General features: G+C 47.8%; 1 protein-coding gene across 1 annotated transcript in view; it reads left to right on the top strand.

Moving 5' to 3' along the window:
- stab1 (stabilin 1) overlaps window positions 1–22,765 on the top strand; it is a 169,129-nt gene that overhangs the window by 16,818 nt on the left and 129,546 nt on the right. Inside the window, exons 7-14 of the mRNA XM_084172495.1 lie at window positions 2,789–2,979; window positions 14,163–14,293; window positions 14,872–14,999; window positions 15,079–15,155; window positions 15,903–16,025; window positions 18,461–18,601; window positions 19,761–19,832; window positions 21,301–21,414. Of these exons, the coding sequence (XP_084028621.1) occupies window positions 2,789–2,979; window positions 14,163–14,293; window positions 14,872–14,999; window positions 15,079–15,155; window positions 15,903–16,025; window positions 18,461–18,601; window positions 19,761–19,832; window positions 21,301–21,414 (977 nt within the window). The remainder of the gene's footprint in view (window positions 1–2,788; window positions 2,980–14,162; window positions 14,294–14,871; window positions 15,000–15,078; window positions 15,156–15,902; window positions 16,026–18,460; window positions 18,602–19,760; window positions 19,833–21,300; window positions 21,415–22,765) is intronic.

Raw genomic sequence — 22,765 nt, 5'->3', positions numbered from 1 at the left:
AACCAGACTAGTTGTACTGATCTGGAATCCTCCAACCAGACTAGTTATCACTGATCTGGAATCCTCCTACCAGACTAGTTGTACTGATCTGGAATCCTCCTACCAGACTAGTTGTACTGATCTGGAATCCTCCAACCAGACTAGTTGTACTGATCTGGAATCCTCTTACCAGACTAGTTACCACTGATCTGGAATCCTCCAACCAGACTAGTTACCACTGATCTGGAATCCTCCAACCAGACTAGTTGACACTGATCTCGAATCCTCCAACCAGACTAGTTGTACTGATCTGGAATCCTCCAACCAGACTAGTTGTACTGATCTGGAATCCTCCAACCAGACTAGTTGACACTGACCTGGAATCCTCCAACCAGACTAGTTACCACTGATCTGGAATCCTCCTACCAGACTAGTTGTACTGATCTGGAATCCTCCAACCAGACTAGTTGCACTGATCTGGAATCCTCCAACCATACTAGTTGACACTGATCTCGAATCCTCCAACCAGACTAGTTGTACTGATCTGGAATCCTCCTACCAGACTAGTTGTACTGATCTGGAATCCTCCAACCAGACTAGTTACCACTGATCTGGAATCCTCCAACCAGACTAGTTGTCACTGATCTGGATTCCTCCCACCAGACTAGTTGTCACTGATCTGGAATCCTCCAACCAGACTAGTTGTCACTGATCTGGAATCCTCCTACTAGACTAGTTGTACTGATCTGGAATCCTCCAACCAGACTAGTTACCACTGATCTGGAATCCTCCAACCAGACTAGTTGTACTGATCTGGAATCCTCCAACCAGAATAGTTGTACTGATCTGGAATCCTCCAACAAGACTAGTTACCACTGATCTGGAATCCTCCTACCAGACTAGTTACCACTGATCTGGAATCCTCCAACCAGACTAGTTGTACTGATCTGGAATCCTCCAACCAGACTAGTTACCACTGATCTGGAATCCTCCAACCAGACTAGTTGTACTGATCTGGAATCCTCCAACCAGACTAGTTATCACTGATCTGGAATCCTCCTACCAGACTAGTTGTACTGATCTGGAATCCTCCTACCAGACTAGTTGTACTGATCTGGAATCCTCCAACCAGACTAGTTGTACTGATCTGGAATCCTCTTACCAGACTAGTTACCACTGATCTGGAATCCTCCAACCAGACTAGTTACCACTGATCTGGAATCCTCCAACCAGACTAGTTGACACTGATCTCGAATCCTCCAACCAGACTAGTTGTACTGATCTGGAATCCTCCAACCAGACTAGTTGTACTGATCTGGAATCCTCCAACCAGACTAGTTGACACTGATCTGGAATCCTCCAACCAGACTAGTTACCACTGATCTGGAATCCTCCTACCAGACTAGTTGTACTGATCTGGAATCCTCCAACCAGACTAGTTATCACTGATCTGGAATCCTCCTACCAGACTAGTTGTACTGATCTGGAATCCTCCTACCAGACTAGTTGTACTGATCTGGAATCCTCCAACCAGACTAGTTGTACTGATCTGGAATCCTCTTACCAGACTAGTTACCACTGATCTGGAATCCTCCAACCAGACTAGTTACCACTGATCTGGAATCCTCCAACCAGACTAGTTGACACTGATCTCGAATCCTCCAACCAGACTAGTTGTACTGATCTGGAATCCTCCAACCAGACTAGTTGTACTGATCTGGAATCCTCCAACCAGACTAGTTGACACTGATCTGGAATCCTCCAACCAGACTAGTTACCACTGATCTGGAATCCTCCTACCAGACTAGTTGTACTGATCTGGAATCCTCCAACCAGACTAGTTACCACTGATCTGGAATCCTCCAACCAGACTAGTTGACACTGATCTGGAATCCTCCAACCAGACTAGTTGTCACTGATCTGGAATCCTCCAACCAGACTAGTTACCACTGATCTGGAATCCTCCAACCAGACTAGTTACCACTGATCTGGAATCCTCCTACCAGACTAGTTACCACTGATCTGGAATCCTCCAACCAGACTAGTTGTACTGATCTGGAATCCTCCAACCAGACTAGTTGTACTGATCTGGAATCCTCCAACCAGACTAGTTGACACTGATCTGGAATCCTCCAACCAGACTAGTTGTACTGATCTGGAATCCTCCAACCAGACTAGTTGTACTGATCTGGAATCCTCCAACCAGACTAGTTACCACTGATCTGGAATCCTCCAACCAGACTAGTTACCACTGATCTGGAATCCTCCAACCAGACTAGTTGTACTGATCTGGAATCCTCCAACCAGACTAGTTGTCACTGATCTGGAATCCTCCAACCAGACTAGTTGTACTGATCTGGAATCCTCCAACCAGACTAGTTGTCACTGATCTGGAATCCTCCAACCAGACTAGTTGACACTGATCTGGAATCCTCCAACCAGACTAGTTACCACTGATCTGGAATCCTCCAACCAGACTAGTTGACACTGATCTGGAATCCTCCAACCAGACTAGTTACCACTGATCTGGAATCCTCCAACCAGACTAGTTGTACTGATCTGGAATACTCCAACAGGACTAGTTGACACTGAACTTACTATGCATGTTGTGTAGATGAAGTAGCATGTGATTTCACTATAACATTGAATGGCATTTAAGACATTGCAGCTATGTTCTTCATTGTTATTCAAGTCAATGTATTCTATTTAACTTATTCACCTTAAACTTTGAAGCCAAATTATTATATTCTGCTCTATTCTGTTCTATTCTGTTCTATTCCATTCTATACTATTCCATGTTAATTCCCAGGTGTTTGTTCAGCCAAGCAGTGTGATGTGAATGCGCACTGTTCTTGGCTGGGGGGGCGGGTGTTCAAGTGCCAGTGTAAGGAAGGTTACCAAGGGAATGGCCGGGTATGTGTTCCTATCAACCCATGTGACAAGGACAACGGAGGATGTCCTCGCAACTCCACCGTCTGTGTCTACACCAGCCCTGGCAGGGTGAGTCTGTGTCTATACCAGCAGAGTTAGTCTGTGTCTATACCAGCCCTGGCAGGGTGAGTCTGTGTCTATACCAGCAGGGTTAGTCTGTGTCTATACCAGCAGGGTTAGTCTGTGTCTATACCAGCCCTGGCAGGGTGAGTCTGTGTCTATACCAGCCCTGGCAGGGTGAGTCTGTGTCTATACCAGCCCTGGCAGGGTGAGTCTGTGTCTATACCAGCAGGGTTAGTCTGTGTCTATACCAGCAGGGTTAGTCTGTGTCTATACCAGCCCTGGCAGGGTGAGTCTGTGTCTATACCAGCCCTGGCAGGGTGAGTCTGTGTCTATACCAGCCCTGGCAGGGTGAGTCTGTGTCTATACCAGCCCTGGCAGGGTGAGTCTGTGTCTATACCAGCCCTGGCAGGGTGAGTCTGTGTCTATACCAGCCCTGGCAGGGTGAGTCTGTGTCTATACCAGCCCTGGCAGGGTGAGTCTGTCTATACCAGCCCTGGCAGGGTGAGTCTGTGTCTATACCAGCCCTGGCAGGGTGAGTCTGTCTATACCAGCCCTGGCACGGTGAGTCTGTGTCTATACCAGCCCTGTCAGGGTGAGTCTGTGTCTATACCAGCCCTGGCAGGGTGAGTCTGTGTCTACACCAGCCCTGGCAGGGTGAGTCTGTGTCTATACCAGCCCTGGCAGGGTGAGTCTGTGTCTATACTAGCCCTGGCAGGGTGAGTCTGTGTCTATACCAGCAGGGTTAGTCTGTGTCTATACCAGCCCTGGCAGGGTGAGTCTGTGTCTATACCAGCCCTGGCAGGGTGAGTCTGTGTCTATACCAGCCCTGGCAGGGTGAGTCTGTCTATACCAGCCCTGGCAGGGTGAGTCTGTGTCTATACCAGCCCTGGCAGGGTGAGTCTGTGTCTATACCAGCCCTGGCAGGGTGAGTCTGTGTCTATACCAGCAGGGTTAGTCTGTGTCTATACCAGCCCTGGCAGGGTGAGTCTGTGTCTATACCAGCCCTGGCAGGGTGAGTCTGTGTCTATACCAGCCCTGGCAGGGTGAGTCTGTCTATACCAGCCCTGGCACGGTGAGTCTGTGTCTATACCAGCCCTGTCAGGGTTAGTCTGTGTCTATACCCTACCTGGCAGGGTGAGTCTGTCTATACCAGCCCTGGCAGGGTGAGTCTGTGTCTATACCAGCAGGGTTAGTCTGTGTCTATACCAGCGGGGTTAGTCTGTGTCTATACCAGCAGGTTAGTCTGTGTCTATACCAGCGGGGTTAGTCTGTGTCTATACCAGCAGGGTTAGTCTGTGTCTATACCAGCAGGGTTAGTCTGTGTCTATACCACCAGGGTTAGTCTGTGTCTATACCAGCAGGGTTAGTCTCTGTCTATACCAGCAGGTTAGTCTGTGTCTATACCAGCAGGGTGAGTCTGTGTCTATACCAGCAGGGTTAGTCTGTGTCTATACCAGCAGGGTGAGTCTGTGTCTATACCAGCAGGGTGAGTCTGTGTCTATACCAGCAGGTTAGTCTGTGTCTATACCAGCAGGGTTAGTCTGTGTCTATACCAGCAGGGTTAGTCTGTGTCTATACCAGCAGGGTTAGTCTGTGTCTATACCAGCAGGGTTAGTCTGTGTCTATACCAGCAGGGTTAGTCTGTGTCTATACCAGCAGGGTTAGTCTGTGTCTATACCAGCAGGTGAGTCTGTGTCTATACCAGCAGGGTTAGTCTGTATCTACACCAGCAGGGTTAGTCTGTGTCTATACCAGCAGGGTTAGTCTGTGTCTATACCAGCAGGGTTAGTCTGTATCTACACCAGCAGGTTAGTCTGTGTCTATACCAGCAGGGTAGTCTGTCTCTATACCAGCAGGGTTAGTCTGTGTCTATACCAGCAGGGTTAGTCTGTGTCTATACCAGCAGGGTTAGTCTGTGTCTATACCAGCAGGGTTAGTCTGTGTCTATACCAGCAGGGTTAGTCTGTGTCTATACCAGCAGGGTTAGTCTGTGTCTATACCAGCAGGGTTAGTCTGTGTCTATACCAGCAGGGTTAGTCTGTGTCTATACCAGCAGGGTTAGTCTGTGTCTATACCAGCAGGGTTAGTCTGTGTCTATACCAGCAGGGTGAGTCTGTGTCTATACCAGCAGGGTGAGTCTGTGTCTATACCAGCAGGGTTAGTCTGTGTCTATACCAGCATGGTTAGTCTGTGTCTATACCAGCAGGGTTAGTCTGTGTCTATACCAGCAGGGTTAGTCTGTGTCTATACCAGCAGGGTTAGTCTCTGTCTATACCTGCAGGGTTAGTCTGTGTCTATACCAGCAGGGTTAGTCTGTGTCTCTACCAGCAGGGTTAGTCTGTGTCTATACCAGCAGGGTTAGTCTGTTTCTCTACCAGCAGGTTAGTCTGTGTCTATACCAGCAGGGTAGTCTGTGTCTATACCAGCAGGGTTAGTCTGTGTCTATACCAGCAGGGTTAGTCTGTGTCTCTACCAGCAGGGTTAGTCTGTGTCTATACCAGCAGGGTGAGTCTGTGTCTCTACCAGCAGGGTGAGTCTGTGTCTCTACCAGCAGGGTTAGTCTGTGTCTATACCAGCAGGGTTAGTCTGTGTCTCTACCAGCAGGGTGAGTCTGTGTCTCTACCAGCAGAGTTAGTCTGTGTCTATACCAGCAGGGTGAGTCTGTGTCTCTACCAGCAGGGTTAGTCTGTGTCTATACCAGCAGGGTTAGTCTGTGTCTATACCAGCAGGGTGAGTCTGTGTCTCTACCAGCAGGGTTAGTCTGTGTCTATACCAGCAGGGTGAGTCTGTGTCTCTACCAGCAGGGTTAGTCTGTGTCTCTACCAGCAGGGTTAGTCTGTGTCTCTACCAGCAGGGTTAGTCTGTGTCTATACCAGCAGGGTTAGTCTGTGTCTATACCAGCAGGGTGAGTCTGTGTCTATACCAGCAGGGTTAGTCTGTGTCTCTACCAGCAGGGTTAGTCTGTGTCTCTACCAGCAGGGTTAGTCTGTGTCTCTACCAGCAGGGTTAGTCTGTGTCTCTACCAGCAGGGTTAGTCTGTGTCTCTACCAGCAGGGTTAGTCTGTGTCTATACCAGCAGGGTTAGTCTGTGTCTATACCAGCAGGGTTAGTCTGTGTCTATACCAGCAGGGTGAGTCTGTGTCTATACCAGCAGGGTTAGTCTGTGTCTATACCAGCAGGGTGAGTCTGTGTCTATACCAGCAGGGTTAGTCTGTGTCTATACCAGCAGGGTTAGTCTGTATCTACACCAGCAGGGTTAGTCTGTGTCTATACCAGCAGGGTTAGTCTGTGTCTATACCAGCAGGGTTAGTCTGTATCTACACCAGCAGGGTGAGTCTGTGTCTATACCAGCAGGGTTAGTCTGTGTCTATACCAGCAGGGTGAGTCTGTGTCTATACCAGCAGGGTTAGTCTGTGTCTATACCAGCAGGGTGAGTCTGTGTCTATACCAGCAGGGTTAGTCTGTGTCTATACCAGCAGGGTAGTCTGTGTCTATACCAGCAGGGTTAGTCTGTGTCTATACCAGCAGGGTTAGTCTGTGTCTATACCAGCAGGGTTAGTCTGTGTCTATACCAGCAGGGTTAGTCTGTGTCTATACCAGCAGGGTTAGTCTGTGTCTATACCAGCAGGGTTAGTCTGTGTCTCTACCAGCAGGGTTAGTCTGTGTCTATACCAGCAGGGTGAGTCTGTGTCTATACCAGCAGGGTTAGTCTGTGTCTATACCAGCAGGGTAGTCTGTGTCTATACCAGCAGGGTTAGTCTGTGTCTATACCAGCAGGGTTAGTCTGTGTCTATACCAGCAGGGTTAGTCTGTGTCTATACCAGCAGGGTTGGTCTGTGTCTATACCAGCAGGGTTGGTCTGTGTCTATACCAGCAGGGTTAGTCTGTGTCTATACCAGCAGGGTTAGTCTGTGTCTATACCAGCAGGGTTAGTCTGTGTCTATACCAGCAGGGTTAGTCTGTGTCTATACCAGCAGGGTTAGTCTGTGTCTCTACCAGCAGGGTTAGTCTGTGTCTATACCAGCAGGGTTAGTCTGTTTCTATACCAGCAGGGTTAGTCTGTGTCTATACCAGCAGGGTTAGTCTGTGTCTCTACCAGCAGGGTTGGTCTGTGTCTATACCAGCAGGGTTAGTCTGTGTCTATACCAGCAGGGTTAGTCTGTGTCTATACCAGCAGGGTTAGTCTGTGTCTATACCAGCAGGGTTAGTCTGTGTCTATACCAGCAGGGTTAGTCTGTGTCTCTACCAGCAGGGTTAGTCTGTGTCTATACCAGCAGGGTTAGTCTGTGTCTATACCATCAGGGTGAGTCTGTGTCTATACCAGCAGGGTTAGTCTGTGTCTATACCAGCAGGGTTAGTCTGTGTCTATACCAGCAGGGTTAGTCTGTGTCTCTACCAGCAGGGTGAGTCTGTGTCTATACCAGCAGGGTTAGTCTGTGTCTCTACCAGCAGGGTGAGTCCGTGTCTCTACCAGCAGGGTTAGTCTGTGTCTATACCAGCAGGGTTAGTCTGTGTCTCTACCAGCAGGGTTAGTCTGTGTCTCTACCAGCAGGGTTAGTCTGTGTCTCTACCAGCAGGGTGAGTCTGTGTCTCTACCAGCAGGGTGAGTCTGTGTCTATACCAGCAGGGTTAGTCTGTGTCTATACCAGCAGGGTTAGTCTGTGTCTATACCAGCAGGGTTAGTCTGTGTCTATACCAGCAGGGTTAGTCTGTGTCTATACCAGCAGGTTAGTCTGTGTCTATACCAGCAGGGTGAGTCTGTGTCTATACCAGCAGGGTTAGTCTGTGTCTCTACCAGCAGGGTGAGTCTGTGTCTCTACCAGCAGGGTTAGTCTGTGTCTATACCAGCAGGGTTAGTCTGTGTCTCTACCAGCAGGGTTAGTCTGTGTCTCTACCAGCAGGGTTAGTCTGTGTCTCTACCAGCAGGGTGAGTCTGTGTCTCTACCAGCAGGGTGAGTCTGTGTCTATACCAGCAGGGTTAGTCTGTGTCTATACCAGCAGGGTTAGTCTGTGTCTATACCAGCAGGGTTAGTCTGTGTCTATACCAGCAGGGTTAGTCTGTGTCTATACCAGCAGGTTAGTCTGTGTCTATACCAGCAGGGTGAGTCTGTGTCTATACCAGCAGGGTTAGTCTGTGTCTCTACCAGCAGGGTGAGTCTGTGTCTCTACCAGCAGGGTGAGTCTGTGTCTCTACCAGCAGGGTGAGTCTGTGTCTCTACCAGCAGGGTTGGTCTGTGTCTATACCAGCAGGGTTAGTCTGTGTCTATACCAGCAGGGTGAGTCTGTGTCTCTACCAGCAGGGTTGGTCTGTGTCTATACCAGCAGGGTTAGTCTGTGTCTATACCAGCAGGGTGAGTCTGTGTCTCTACCAGCAGGGTTAGTCTGTGTCTATACCAGCAAGGTTAGTCTGTGTCTATACCAGCAGGGTTAGTCTGTGTCTCTACCAGCAGGGTTGGTCTGTGTCTATACCAGCAGGGTTGGTCTGTGTCTATACCAGCAGGGTTGGTCTGTGTCTATACCAGCAGGGTTGGTCTGTGTCTATACCAGCAGGGTTAGTCTGTGTCTATACCAGCAGGGTTAGTCTGTGTCTATACCAGCAGGGTGAGTCTGTGTCTATACCAGCAGGGTTAGTCTGTGTCTCTACCAGCAGGGTTAGTCTGTGTCTATACCAGCAGGGTTGGTCTGTGTCTATACCAGCAGGGTTGAGTCTGTGTCTATACCAGCAGGGTGAGTCTGTGTCTATACCAGCAGGGTGAGTCTGTGTCTATACCAGCAGGGTGAGTCTGTGTCTATACCAGCAGGGTGAGTCTGTGTCTATACCAGCAGGGTTAGTCTGTGTCTATACCAGCAGGGTTAGTCTGTGTCTATACCAGCAGGGTTAGTCTGTGTCTATACCAGCAGGGTGAGTCTGTGTCTATACCAGCAGGGTTAGTCTGTGTCTATACCAGCAGGGTGAGTCTGTGTCTATACCAGCAGGTTAGTCTGTGTCTATACCAGCAGGGTGAGTCTGTGTCTATACCAGCAGGGTTAGTCTGTGTCTATACCAGCAGGGTTAGTCTGTGTCTCTACCAGCAGGGTGAGTCTGTGTCTCTACCAGCAGGGTTAGTCTGTGTCTATACCAGCAGGGTTAGTCTGTGTCTCTACCAGCAGGGTTAGTCTGTGTCTCTACCAGCAGGGTTAGTCTGTGTCTCTACCAGCAGGGTGAGTCTGTGTCTATACCAGCAGGGTTAGTCTGTGTCTATACCAGCAGGGTTAGTCTATGTCTATACCAGCAGGGTTAGTCTGTGTCTATACCAGCAGGGTTAGTCTGTGTCTATACCAGCAGGTTAGTCTGTGTCTATACCAGCAGGGTGAGTCTGTGTCTATACCAGCAGGGTTAGTCTGTGTCTCTACCAGCAGGGTGAGTCTGTGTCTCTACCAGCAGGGTGAGTCTGTGTCTCTACCAGCAGGGTGAGTCTGTGTCTCTACCAGCAGGGTTGGTCTGTGTCTATACCAGCAGGGTTAGTCTGTGTCTATACCAGCAGGGTGAGTCTGTGTCTCTACCAGCAGGGTTGGTCTGTGTCTATACCAGCAGGGTTAGTCTGTGTCTATACCAGCAGGGTGAGTCTGTGTCTCTACCAGCAGGGTTAGTCTGTGTCTATACCAGCAGGGTTAGTCTGTGTCTATACCAGCAGGGTTAGTCTGTGTCTATACCAGCAGGGTTAGTCTGTGTCTATACCAGCAGGGTGAGTCTGTGTCTATACCAGCAGGGTTAGTCTGTGTCTCTACCAGCAGGGTTAGTCTGTGTCTATACCAGCAGGGTTCGTCTGTCTCTATACCAGCAGGGTTAGTCTGTGTCTCTACCAGCAGGGTTGGTCTGTGTCTATACCAGCAGGGTTGGTCTGTGTCTATACCAGCAGGGTTGGTCTGTGTCTCTACCAGCAGGGTTGGTCTGTGTCTATACCAACAGGGTTAGTCTGTGTCTATACCAGCAGGGTTGGTCTGTGTCTATACCAGCAGGGTTAGTCTGTGTCTATACCAGCAGGGTTAGTCTGTGTCTATACCAGCAGGGTGAGTCTGTGTCTATACCAGCAGGGTTAGTCTGTGTCTCTACCAGCAGGGTTAGTCTGTGTCTATACCAGCAGGGTTGGTCTGTGTCTATACCAGCAGGGTGAGTCTGTGTCTATACCAGCAGGGTGAGTCTGTGTCTATACCAGCAGGGTGAGTCTGTGTCTATACCAGCAGGGTGAGTCTGTGTCTATACCAGCAGGGTGAGTCTGTGTCTATACCAGCAGGGTTAGTCTGTGTCTATACCAGCAGGGTTAGTCTGTGTCTATACCAGCAGGGTTAGTCTGTGTCTATACCAGCAGGGTGAGTCTGTGTCTATACCAGCAGGGTTAGTCTGTGTCTATACCAGCAGGGTTAGTCTGTGTCTCTACCAGCAGGGTTAGTCTGTGTCTATACCAGCAGGGTTAGTCTGTGTCTATACCAGCAGGGTTAGTCTGTGTCTATACCAGCAGGGTTAGTCTGTGTCTATACCAGCAGGGTTAGTCTGTGTCTATACCAGCAGGGTGAGTCTGTGTCTATACCAGCAGGGTTAGTCTGTGTCTATACCAGCAGGGTTAGTCTGTGTCTATACCAGCAGGGGTAGTCTGTGTCTATACCAGCAGGGTGAGTCTGTGTCTATACCAGCAGGGTTAGTCTGTGTCTATACCAGCAGGGTTGGTCTGTTAATGGAAAACTAGCTGTTATTGGCAGAGAGGTTTCAGGCCGTCTTTTCAATCAGCTCTGACACTAAAAGGGCTTTATACTGTAATTTTCACAATTTCACAGTATTATTCCAACCTCATAGCGTGGAAATACAGTATCTCACAAAAGTGAGTACACCCCTCACATTTTTGTAAATATTTGAGTATATCTTTTCATGTGACAACACTGAAGAAATGACACTTTGCTACAATGTAAAGTAGTGAGTGTACAGCTTGTATAACAGTGTACATTTGCTGTCCCCTCAAAATAACTCAACACACAGCCATTAATATATAAACCGCTGGCAACAAAAGTGAGTACACCCCTAAGTGAAAATGTCCAAATTGGGCCCAAAGTGTCAATATTTTGTGTGGCCACCATCATTTTCCAGCACTGCCTTAACCCTCTTGGGCATGGAGTTCACCAGAGCTTCACAGGTTGCCACTGGAGTCCTCTTCCACTCCTCCATGATGACATCACGGAGCTGGTGGATGTTAGAGACCTTGCACTCCTCCACCTTCCGTTTGAGGATGCCCCACAGATGCTCAATAGGGTTTAGGTCTGGAGACATGCTTGGCCAGTCCATCACCTTTACCCTCAGCTTCTTTAGCAAGGCAGTGGTCGTCTTGGAGGTGTGTTTGGGGTCGTTATCATGTTGGAATAGTGCCCTGCGGCCCAGTCTCCGAAGGGAGGGGATCATGCTCTGCTTCAGTATGTCACAGTACATGTTGCATTAATGGTTCCCTCAATGAACTGTAGCTCCCCAGTGCCGGCAGCACTCATGCAGCCCCAGACTATGACACTCCCACCACCATGCTTGACTGTAGGCAAGACACACTTGTCTTTGTACTCCTCACCTGGTTGCCGCCACACACGCTTGACACCATCTGAACCAAATAAGTTTATCTTGGTCTCATCAGACCACAGGACATGGTTCCAGTAATCCATGTCCTTAGTCTGCTTGTCTTCAGCAAACTGTTTGCGGGCTTTCTTGTGCATCATCTTTAGAAGAGGCTTCCTTCTGGGACGACAGCCATGCAGACCAATTTGGTGCAGTGTATGGTCTGAGCACTGACAGGCTGACCCCCGACCCCTTCAACCGCTGCAGCAATGCTGGCAGCACTCATACGTCTATTTCCCAAAGACAACCTCTGGATATGACGCTGAGCACGTGCACTCAACTTCTTTGGTCGACCATGGCGAGGCCTGTTCTGAGTGGAACCTGTCCTGTTAAACCGCTGTATGGTCTTGGCCACCGTGCTGCAGCTCAGTTTCAGGGTCTTGGCAAACTTCTTATAGCCCAGGCCATCTTTATGTAGAGCAACAATTCTTTTTTTTTCAGATCCTCAGAGAGTTCTTTGCCATGAGGTGCGTGACCAGTATGAGGGAGTGTGAGAGCGATGACACCAAATTTAACACACCTGCTCCCCGTTCACACCTGAGACCTTGTAACACTAACGAGTCACACCGGGGAGGGAAAATGGCTAATTGGGCCCAATTTGGACATTTTCACTTAGGGGTGTACTCACTTTTGTTGCAAGCGGTTTAGACATTAATGGCTGTGTGTTGAGTTATTTTGAGGGGACAGCAAATGTACACTGTTATACAAGCTGTACACTCACTACTCTACAATGTAGCAAAGTGTCATTTCTTCAGTGTTGTCACATGAAAAGATATACTCAAATATTTACAAAAATGTGAGGGGTGTACTCACTTTTGTGAGATACTGGATATATGATACACAGGAAAGTCACGTTTTAGACTGCACTGGGCCTTTAACATTAACAACCAGTGTAACTCTGTGTGTATGGTTGAGGGGGATGGTTAGGTGTAACTCTGTGTGTATGGTTGAGGGGGATGGTTAGGTGTAACTCTGTGTGTATGGTTGAGGGGGATGGTTAGGTGTAACTCTGTGTGTATGGTCGAGGGGGATGGTTAGGTGTAACTCTGTGTGTATGGTTGAGGGGGATGGTTAGGTGTAACTCTGTGTGTATGGTCGAGGGGGATGGTTAGGTGTAACTGTGTGTATGGTTGAGGGGGATGGTTAGGTGTAACTCTGTGTGTATGGTCGAGGGGGATGGTTAGGTGTAACTCTGTGTGTATGGTTGAGGGGGATGGTTAGGTGTAACTCCAGTGTAACTCTGTGTGTATGGTCGAGGGGGATGGTTAGGTGTAACTCTGTGTGTATGGTTGAGGGGGATGGTTAGGTGTAACTCTGTGTGTATGGTTGAGGGGGATGGTTAGGTGTAACTCTGTGTGTATGGTTGAGGGGGATGGTTAGGTGTAACTCTGTGTGTATGGTCGAGGGGGATGGTTAGGTGTAACTCTGTGTGTATGGTTGAGGGGGATGGTTAGGTGTAACTGTGTGTATGGTTGTGGCGCAGTGGTCTAAGGCACTGCATCGCAGTGCTAACTGTGCCACTAGAGATCCTGGTTCGAATCCAGGCTCTGTCGCAGCCGGCCGCGACCGGGAGACTCATGGGCGGCGCACAATTGGCCCAGCGTCGTCCAGGGTAGGGGAGGGAATGGCCGGCAGGGATGTAGCTCAGTTGATAGAGCATGGCGTTTGCAACGCCAGGGTTGTGGGTTCAATTCCCACGGGGGGCCAGTATAAAAAAATATGTATTCACTAACTGTAAGTCGCTCTGGATAAGAGCGTCTGCTAAATGACTAAAATGTAAATGTATGGTCGAGGGGGATGGTTAGGTGTAACTCTGTGTGTATGGTTGAGGGGGATGGTTAGGTGTAACTCTGTGTGTATGGTTGAGGGGGATGGTTAGGTGTAACTCTGTGTGTATGGTTGAGGGGGATGGTTAGGTGTATCTCCAGTGTAACTCTGTGTGTATGATTGAGGGAGATGGTTAGGTGTAACTCTGTGTGTATGGTTGAGGGAGATGGTTAGGTGTTTCTCTGTGTGTATGGTTGAGGGGGATGGTTAGGTGTAACTCTGTGTTTATGGTTGAGGGGGATGGTTAGGTGTAACTCTGTGTGTATGGTTGAGGGGGATGGTTAGGTGTAACTCTGTGTGTATGGTCGAGGGGGATGGTTAGGTGTAACTCTGTGTGTATGGTCGAGGGAGATGGTTAGGTGTTTCTCTGTGTGTATGGTTGAGGGGGATGGTTAGGTGTAACTCTGTGTTTATGGTTGAGGGGGATGGTTAGGTGTAACTCTGTGTGTATGGTTGAGGGGGATGGTTAGGTGTAACTCTGTGTGTATGGTCGAGGGGGATGGTTAGGTGTAACTCTGTGTGTATGGTCGAGGGGGATGGTTAGGTGTAACTCTGTGTGTATGGTCGAGGGGGATGGTTAGGTGTAACTCTGTGTGTATGGTTGAGGGGGATGGTTAGGTGTAACTCTGTGTGTATGGTTGAGGGGGATGGTTAGGTGTAACTCTGTGTGTATGGTTGAGGGGGATGGTTAGGTGTAACTCCAGTGTAACTCTGTCTGTATCTGGTCTTCCAGTCTAGATGTGAGTGTATGCATGGTTGGGAGGGCTCTACCCCCTCCTCCGGCTGTAGCCTGAAGACTGTGTGTAATGACACCACCTGCCACCCCACCGCCCGCTGTGAGACCGGCCTGGACGGATACCCCAGGTGGGTCAACCAATCAATCAACCAGCTAATCAATCAATCAACCAATCAATCACATTTATTTTATAAAGCCCTTTTTTTACATCAGCAGTTGTCACATAGTGCCATACAGAAACCCAGTCTAAAACCCCAAACAGCATGCAATGCAGATGTAGAAGCACAGTGGCTAGGAACCCTAGAAAAATACCTAGAAACATGGTCACTGTCCTCACAAGATGAATTCTGGTAACTTTCCCCAAAATCCTGGAATCAGAAAGGGAATAAGAAGGAAATCTGGGAATCCTCCAACCAGGGTTTCTGGAAAACAGGGGGAATCTGGGGAATGTTACTGGAATTTTAAACTAGACCTCCTGGAGGGCTGCTAGGTCTGCAGGGTTTTGCGCCAGCCCTGCTCTAACACACCTGATTCAACTAATCAAGGATCTGATGATTAGCTGATTAGTAGAACAAGGTGTGTTAGAGTAGGTCTGGAGCAAAACCCTGCACACCCAGCAGCTCTCCAGGAGGAGGACTGGACCCCCCCCCCCCCAATATTTTAACTCTGAATTGAATGCTCTCTATCTCTCTCTCTCCTCGGTCAGGTGCCTGTGTGACGCCCAACAGATCGGCGATGGCTACCGTTGTTATGGCAACCTGATAGAGCGGCTAGTGGAGTTGGACAGGGAGGGGACCCACAAGGGGAAGCTCTCTGGAGCCATCATGCTATTTGGTACCCAACCTCCCTGTGTGTGTTGTTGTTGTTGTTGTTAAAAGGGCAGGTTACTAATGTCTGTTTTCTTTATATTCAGTGAGAGGCTGTATGCTGACCATGAGCCAACGGGGACCTTTCACCGCTTTCATCCCTCTACTCAAAGTGCCTCTAGCAGTAAGTTACCGTAACAACCCTAACCCTAACAACCTAACCCTTATAACCTAACCCAGGAGTTGCCAATCATACTAACTGATCCCAGATCTGTCTGTGCTTTAGTCAAACCTCTCCTCGGGACCCACAGCCGTTCCATGTATTTAACTATTCCAGAGCTAGCACACCTGATCACCTGATCATCAAGCCCTTTAATAGGTCAATGAGCTGGTTCAGAGTTACAACAGCATCACTGCTTTAGTCTACGTCATGGCAACCAGTCAGCTAAAGCACTTTAATATGCCATTTAGCAGACGCTTTTATCCAAAGCGACTTACAGTCACGCTTGCATACATTTTTACATATGGGTGGTCGCGGGGATCGAACCCACTACCCTGGCGTTACAAGAGCCATGCTCTACCAATTGAGCTACAGAGGACCACTTTCAGATCTGATCGGGGACCAGAGTTGCATCCCAAGCTTACGCTCTCTTCTGCTAAATTGTTAGCGAAAATTACATGTGTACTGGGTAGGGTTGCATAATTCTGGTAACTTTGCCAAAAATTCAACGGCTTTCCAGAAATCCTGGTTGCAAGATTTCTGGATGTATAAGAGAATACCCAGGAAAATCCGTCAATCCTCCAACCAGGATTTTGGGAAAACCAGGGAATTTTGGGGAAAGTTATCGGAATGTTGCAACCTTAGTACTAGGGGACCATTAGAGATGCAGCCCAGGTTACCGACTCCTGTCCTGTTGTCCAACCCCCTCAGGGTGTTTCAGACGAGTCTGTGTGTCAACGTTACCTGGTGAGGGGCCAGTACCTGTATAAAAGCCTGGATGGAACCGACGTCTATACTGCAAGTGGACTACAACTCAGGTTCAAGCCCAATAAGGTGAAGGAAATATTATATTCTCATTCATCTGTGTGTCTAGGCAAATCATACCTTTCATATCTTGGTTCAAATCATATCTTTCAATAATCTTTCATCTACAGGATAAACTAAATCTCTTTGAATTATTTCTCTTCAGATATTAAACTGAATATTGAATGCTTTGGATAAGGTTGAAAAATGATGCATAGGTTTTCCCAGTTGGAATGTTCCATCAGAAAGGGAATAAGCAGGAAATCCGAGAATCCTCCAACCGGGGTTTCTGGAAAAACCTTGGACGTTACAGGAATTTTGCAACCCTAAGTTATCTTGTGTATGCTCTGAAAAATGTCCTCATTCTTTACGGTTGCGTCTCAAATGGCCCCCTATTCCCTATATAGTGCACTACTTTAGACCAGAGAATGACACCCTATTCCCTATATAGTGCATTACGTTAGACCAGAGAATGGCACCCTATTCCCTATATAGTGCACTACTTTAGACCAGAGAATGGCCCCCTATTCCCTATATAGTGCACTACTTTAGACCAGAGAATGGCACCCTATTCCCTATATAGTGCACTACTTTAGACCAGAGAATGGCACCCTATTCCCTATATAGTGCACTACTTTAGACCAGAGAATGGCACCCTATTCCCTATATAGTGCACTACTTTAGACCAGAGAATGGCACGCTATTCCCTATATAGTGCACTATTTTAGACCAGAGAATGGCACCCTATTCCCTATATAGTGCACTACTTTAGACCAGAGAATGGCACCCTATTCCCTATATAGTGCACTACTTTAGACCAGAGAATGGCACCCTATTCCCTATATAGTGCACTACTTTAGACCAGAGAATGGCACCCTATTCCCTATATAGTGCACTACTTTAGACCAGAGAATGGCACCCTATTCCCTATATAGTGCACTACTTTAGACCAGAGAATGGCACCCTATTCCCTATATAGTGCACTACTTTAGACCAGAGAATGGCACCCTATTCCCTATGTATTGCACTACTTTAGACCAGAGAATGGCACCCTATTCCCTATATAGTGCACTACTTTAGACCAGAGAATGGCACCCTATTCCCTATATAGTGCACTACTTTAGACCAGAGAATGGCACGCTATTCCCTATATAGTGCACTATTTTAGACCAGAGAATGGCACCCTATTCCCTATATAGTGCACTACTTTAGACCAGAGAATGGCACCCTATTCCCTATATAGTGCACTACTTTAGACCAGAGAATGGCACCCTATTCCCTATATAGTGCACTACTTTAGACCAGAGAATGGCACCCTATTCCCTATATAGTGCACTACTTTAGACCAGAGAATGGCACCCTATTCCCTATATAGTGCACTACTTTAGACCAGAGAATGGCACCCTATTCCCTATATAGTGCACTACTTTAGACCAGAGAATGGCACCCTATTCCCTATGTAGTGCACTACTTTAGACCAGAGAATGGCACCCTATTCCCTATATAGTGCACTACTTTAGACCAGAGAATGGCACCCTATTCCCTATATAGTGCACTACTTTAGACCAGAGAATGGCACCCTATTCCCTATATAGTGCACTACTTTAGACCAGAGAATGGCACCCTATTCCCTATATAGTGCACTACTTTAGACCAGAGAATGGCACCCTATTCCCTATATAGTGCACTACTTTAGACCAGAGAATGGCACCCTATTCCCTATATAGTGCACTTCTTTAGACCAGAGAATGGCACCCTATTCCCTATGTAGTGCACTACTTTAGACCAGAGAATGGCACCCCATTCCCTATATAGTGCACTACTTTAGACCAGAGAATGGCACCCTATTCCCTATATAGTGCACTACTTTAGACCAGAGAATGGCACCCTATTCCCTATATAGTGCACTACTTTAGACCAGAGAATGGCACCCTATTCCCTATGTAGTGCACTACTTTAGACCAGAGAATGGCACCCTATTCCCTATATAGTGCACTACTTTAGACCAGAGAATGGCACCCTATTCCCTATGTAGTGCACTACTTTAGACCAGAGAATGGCACCCTATTCCCTATATAGTGCACTACTTTAGACCAGAGAATGGCACCCTATTCCCTATATAGTGCACTACTTTAGACCAGAGAATGGCACCCTATTCCCTATATAGTGCACTACTTTAGACCAGAGAATGGCACCCTATTCCCTATATAGTGCACTACTTTAGACCAGAGAATGGCACCCTATTCCCTATATAGTGCACTACTTTAGACCAGAGAATGGCACCCTATTCCCTATATAGTGCACTACGTTAGACCAGAGAATGGCACCCCATTCCCTATATAGTGCACTACTTTTGACCAGAGCTCTAGTCAAAAGTAGTGAACTAGTATATAGGGAATATGGTGCCATTTGGAACGCAGTTTACATGTGGTGGTCCAACCCCAAATGTGTTTTGTGTTTGACAGCAATTCATATTGATGAAGTCTCCTGAGACTCTCTACTCAGTCATCCAGCAGGACATCCCAGCAGCCAATGGAGTTATCCATATCATCGACCAGCCAATCATTCCCAGGAACATCCTCTCTGACAGCCCAAAGGATGAGCAGGTGTTACCATAGAATTATAATGAATAGAAAAGCCCAGAGGTCCGCAGTACTGCTGGTTTTCCTTCACACAGTGTTTTTAAATCCTGGTCCTGGGGGGCACATTTTAGTTTTTGCCCACAGCACTAAACACCTGATTTAAATAATAAACTCATCATTAAGGCTTTTATTAGTGTAATCAGCTGTGTAGTGCTGTGGGGCAAAAACTAAAATGTGCACCCCTTTGGGACCCAAAGGACCAGGATGAAGAAACGACCTTAACATTATACTATTGCTACCACTTGTGATTGGATGATACCATAGAGTTGCATAGAGGGCTCACTTTTCACAAAACGGTGCAATCACCATTTTGAAGTAGTCAACTGGCTGGGACTTCCTATGGGTTAAGGAAGGATCACATAATTATATCAAGGTCATCAGGAGGGATCAGTCAATGCATTATGCTCATGACAAAACATTCCATAACTGCAGGTGGCAGTAAATCACCAACCTTGGCTTTATACCTGTTCAGACAACACCCTCCAGGGGGCAGTAAATCACCAACCTTGGCTTTATACCTGTTCAGACAACACCCTCCAGGGGGCAGTAAATCACCAACCTTGGCTTTATACCTGTTCAGACAACACCCTCCAGGGGGCAGTAAATCACCAACCTTGTCTTTATACCAGTTCAGACAACACCCTCCAGGGGGCAGTAAATCACCAACCTTGGGTTTATACCTGTTCAGACAACACCCTCCAGGGGGCAGTATATCACCAACCTTGGCTTTATACCAGTTCAGACAACACCCTCCAGGGGGCAGTAAATCACCAACCTTGGGTTTATACCTGTTCAGACAACACCCTCCAGGGGGCAGTAAATCACCAACCTTGGGTTTATACCTGTTCAGACAACACCCTCCAGGGGGCAGTAAATCACCAACCTTGGGTTTATACCTGTTCAGACAACACCCTCCAGGGGGCAGTATGCAACCTCTCAGTTTGTTTAGACTGTCAATAAACTCACAGAAGTAGTAGAAGAAGAAATGAACTACTTTAAAATGGAGATAGCCCTCAGAGGCGCTGCCTATTCTGTCACAGGAGCCATTATGGCAACGATACAAGGATGTTCCCTCTTATCGAACTCTTTCGATGATACTGACTAATCATTCTCTCACTTGAAGTTTGCTGATAAGACCATCGGGGAGATCCTCACCAGGGATGGGAAATACAACCGCTTCCTGTCGCTGGTGGACGTGAGTGGCCTCTAATGGTGTTTCACTAGATGTTTTGTTTCAGGGTTCATACTCACAAAGACTCTCAGAGTAGGAGGAGTGCTGATCTGGGATCGGGTCCCTCCATGTCCATGTAATATTATTAGTTATGATCTAAAAAGCTAAACTGATCCTAGAACAGTACTCCTACTATGAATACAGGCCCTGGTAGTGTTCCTTCTGATTCCTTCTTATTGGACCATTCTGGCATAACGCTTCTTAAAGCATTCTGCTGCTAGGTTACAGAGAAAGGGGAAGGGGGATACCTAGTCAGTTGTACAACTGAACGCATTAAACTGTAATGTGTCTTCCGCATTTAACCCCACCCCTCTGAATCAGAGAGGTACGAGGGGCTGCCTTAATCGCCATCCACGTCTTCGGCGCCCGGGGAACAGTGGGTTAACTGCCTTGCTCAGGGGCAGAACCACAGATTTTAACCTTGTAGAGAGCACTAATGATAATGCATGACTTGATCATCGAATATCCAAGACACATTTCCTGTCTGTATGTCCGCCTGTCTGTCCGCCTGTCTGTACGTCTGTCTGTCTCTCTGTCTGTCTGTCCGCCTGTCTGTCTGTCCCCCTGTCTGTCTGTCCGCCTGTCTGTCCGCCTGTCCGCCTGTCTGTCCGCCTGTCCGCCTGTCTGTCCGTCTGTCTCTCTGTCTGTCTGTCTGTCTGTCTGTCTGTCTGTCTCTGTCCGCCTGTCTGTACGTCTGTCTGTCTGTCTGTCCGCCTGTCTGTACGTCTGTCTGTCCCCCTGTCTGTCTGTCCGCCTGTCCGTTTGTCTGTACGTCTGTCTGTCTGTCTGTCCGCCTGTCTGTCTGTCCCCCTGTCTGTCTGTCCGCCTGTCTGTCCGCCTGTCCGCCTGTCTGTCTGTCTGTCCGCCTGTCTGTCTATCCCCCTGTCTGTCTGTCCGCCTGTCTGTCTGTCTGTCCGCCTGTCTGTCTATCCCCCTGTCTGTCTGTCCGCCTGTCTGTCCGCCTGTCTATCCCCCTGTCTGTCTGTCCGCCTGTCTGTCCGCCTGTCTGTCCCCCTGTCTGTCTGTCCACCTGTCTGTCCCCCTGTCTGTCTGTACGCCTGTCTGTCCCCCTGTCTGTCTGTACGCCTGTCTGTCCCCCTGTCTGTCTGTCCGCCTGTCTGTCCGCCTGTCTGTCCGCCTGTCTGTCTATCCCCCTGTCTGTCTGTCCGCCTGTCTATCCCCCTGTCTGTCTGTCCGCCTGTCTGTCCGCCTGTCTGTCCCCCTGTCTGTCTGTCCGCCTGTCTGTCCCCCTGTCTGTCTGTACGCCTGTCTGTCCCCCTGTCTGTCTGTCCACCTGTCTGTCCCCCTGTCTGTCTGTACGCCTGTCTGTCCCCCTGTCTGTCTGTACGCCTGTCTGTCCCCCTGTCTGTCTGTCCGCCTGTCTGTACGTCTGTCTGTCTGTACGTCTGTCTTACTCCTTTTTCTCTGTCAGAACTGTGGGACTACTCTGCCTCTGAGAGGTCCTGGTCCTCTCACTGTGTTCGTCCCGACCAACGATGCTGTGGACAAGTTCAGAGACGGCAGGCTGATATATATGCTGTACCACGTGAGTACTAATACTATACTATATACATGTATGCTGTACGTGAGTACTAATACTATACTATATACATGTATGCTGTACGTGAGTACTAATACTATACTATATACATGTATGCTGTACGTGAGTACTAATACTATAGTATATATATATGTATGCTGTATGTGAGTACTAATACTATACTATATACATGTATGCTGTACGTGAGTACTAAAACTATACTATATACATATATGCTGTACGTGAGTACAAATACTATACTATATACATGTATGCTGGTACTCTGTAGCTCAGCTGGTAGAGCACGGCGCTTGTAACGCCAAGGTAGTGGGTTCGATCCCCGGGACCACCCATACACAAAAATGTATGCACGCACGACTGTAAGTCGCTTTGGATAAAAGCGTCTGCTAAATGGCATATTATTATTATTATTATATTATATGCTGTACGTGAGTACTAATACTATAGTATATACATGTATGCTGTACGTGAGTACTAATACTATACTATATACATGTATGCTGTACGTGAGTACTAATACTATAGTAAATACATGTACAGTGGGGAAAAAAGTATTTAGTCAGCCACCAATTGTGCAAGTTCTCCCACTTAAAAAGATGAGAGAGGCCTGTAATTTTCATCATAGGTACACGTCAACTATGACAGACAAAATGAGGGAAAAAATCCAGAAAATCACATTGTAGGATTTTTTATGAATTTATTTGCAAATTATGGTGGAAAATAAGTATTTGGTCAATAACAAAAGTTTTTCAATACTTTGTTATATACCCGTTGTTGGCAATGACACTGGTCAAACGTTTTCTGTAAGTCTTCACAAGGTTTTCACACACTGTTGCTGGTATTTTGGCCCATTCCTCCATGCAGATCTCCTCTAGAGCAGTGATGTTTTGGGGCTGTCACTGGGCAAAACGAACTTTCAACTCCCTCCAAAGATTTTCTATGGGGTTGAGATCTGGAGACTGGCTAGGCCACTCCAGGACCTTGAAATGCTTCTTACGAAGCCACTCCTTCGTTGCCCGGGCGGTGTGTTTGGGATCATTGTCATGCTGAAAGACCCAGCCACGTTTCATCTTCAATGCCCTTGCTGATGGAAGGAGGTTTTCACTCAAAATCTCACGATACATGGCCCCATTCATTCTTTCCTTTACATGGATCAGCCGTCCTGGTCCCTTTGCAGAAAAACAGCCCCAAAGCATGATGTTTCCACCCCCATGCTTCACAGTAGGTATGTATGGTGTTCTTTGGATGCAAATCAGCATTCTTTGTCCTCCAAATACGACGAGTTGAGTTTTTACCAAAAAGTTATATTTTGGTTTCATCTGACCATATGACATTC

Source organism: Coregonus lavaretus (assembly GCF_964263955.1).
Source record: "Coregonus lavaretus genome assembly, chromosome: 12".
NCBI lineage: Eukaryota > Metazoa > Chordata > Actinopteri > Salmoniformes > Salmonidae > Coregonus > Coregonus lavaretus.
Note: the sequence above shows the minus strand (reverse complement) of the source record. Positions and strands in the feature narration are given on the sequence as shown.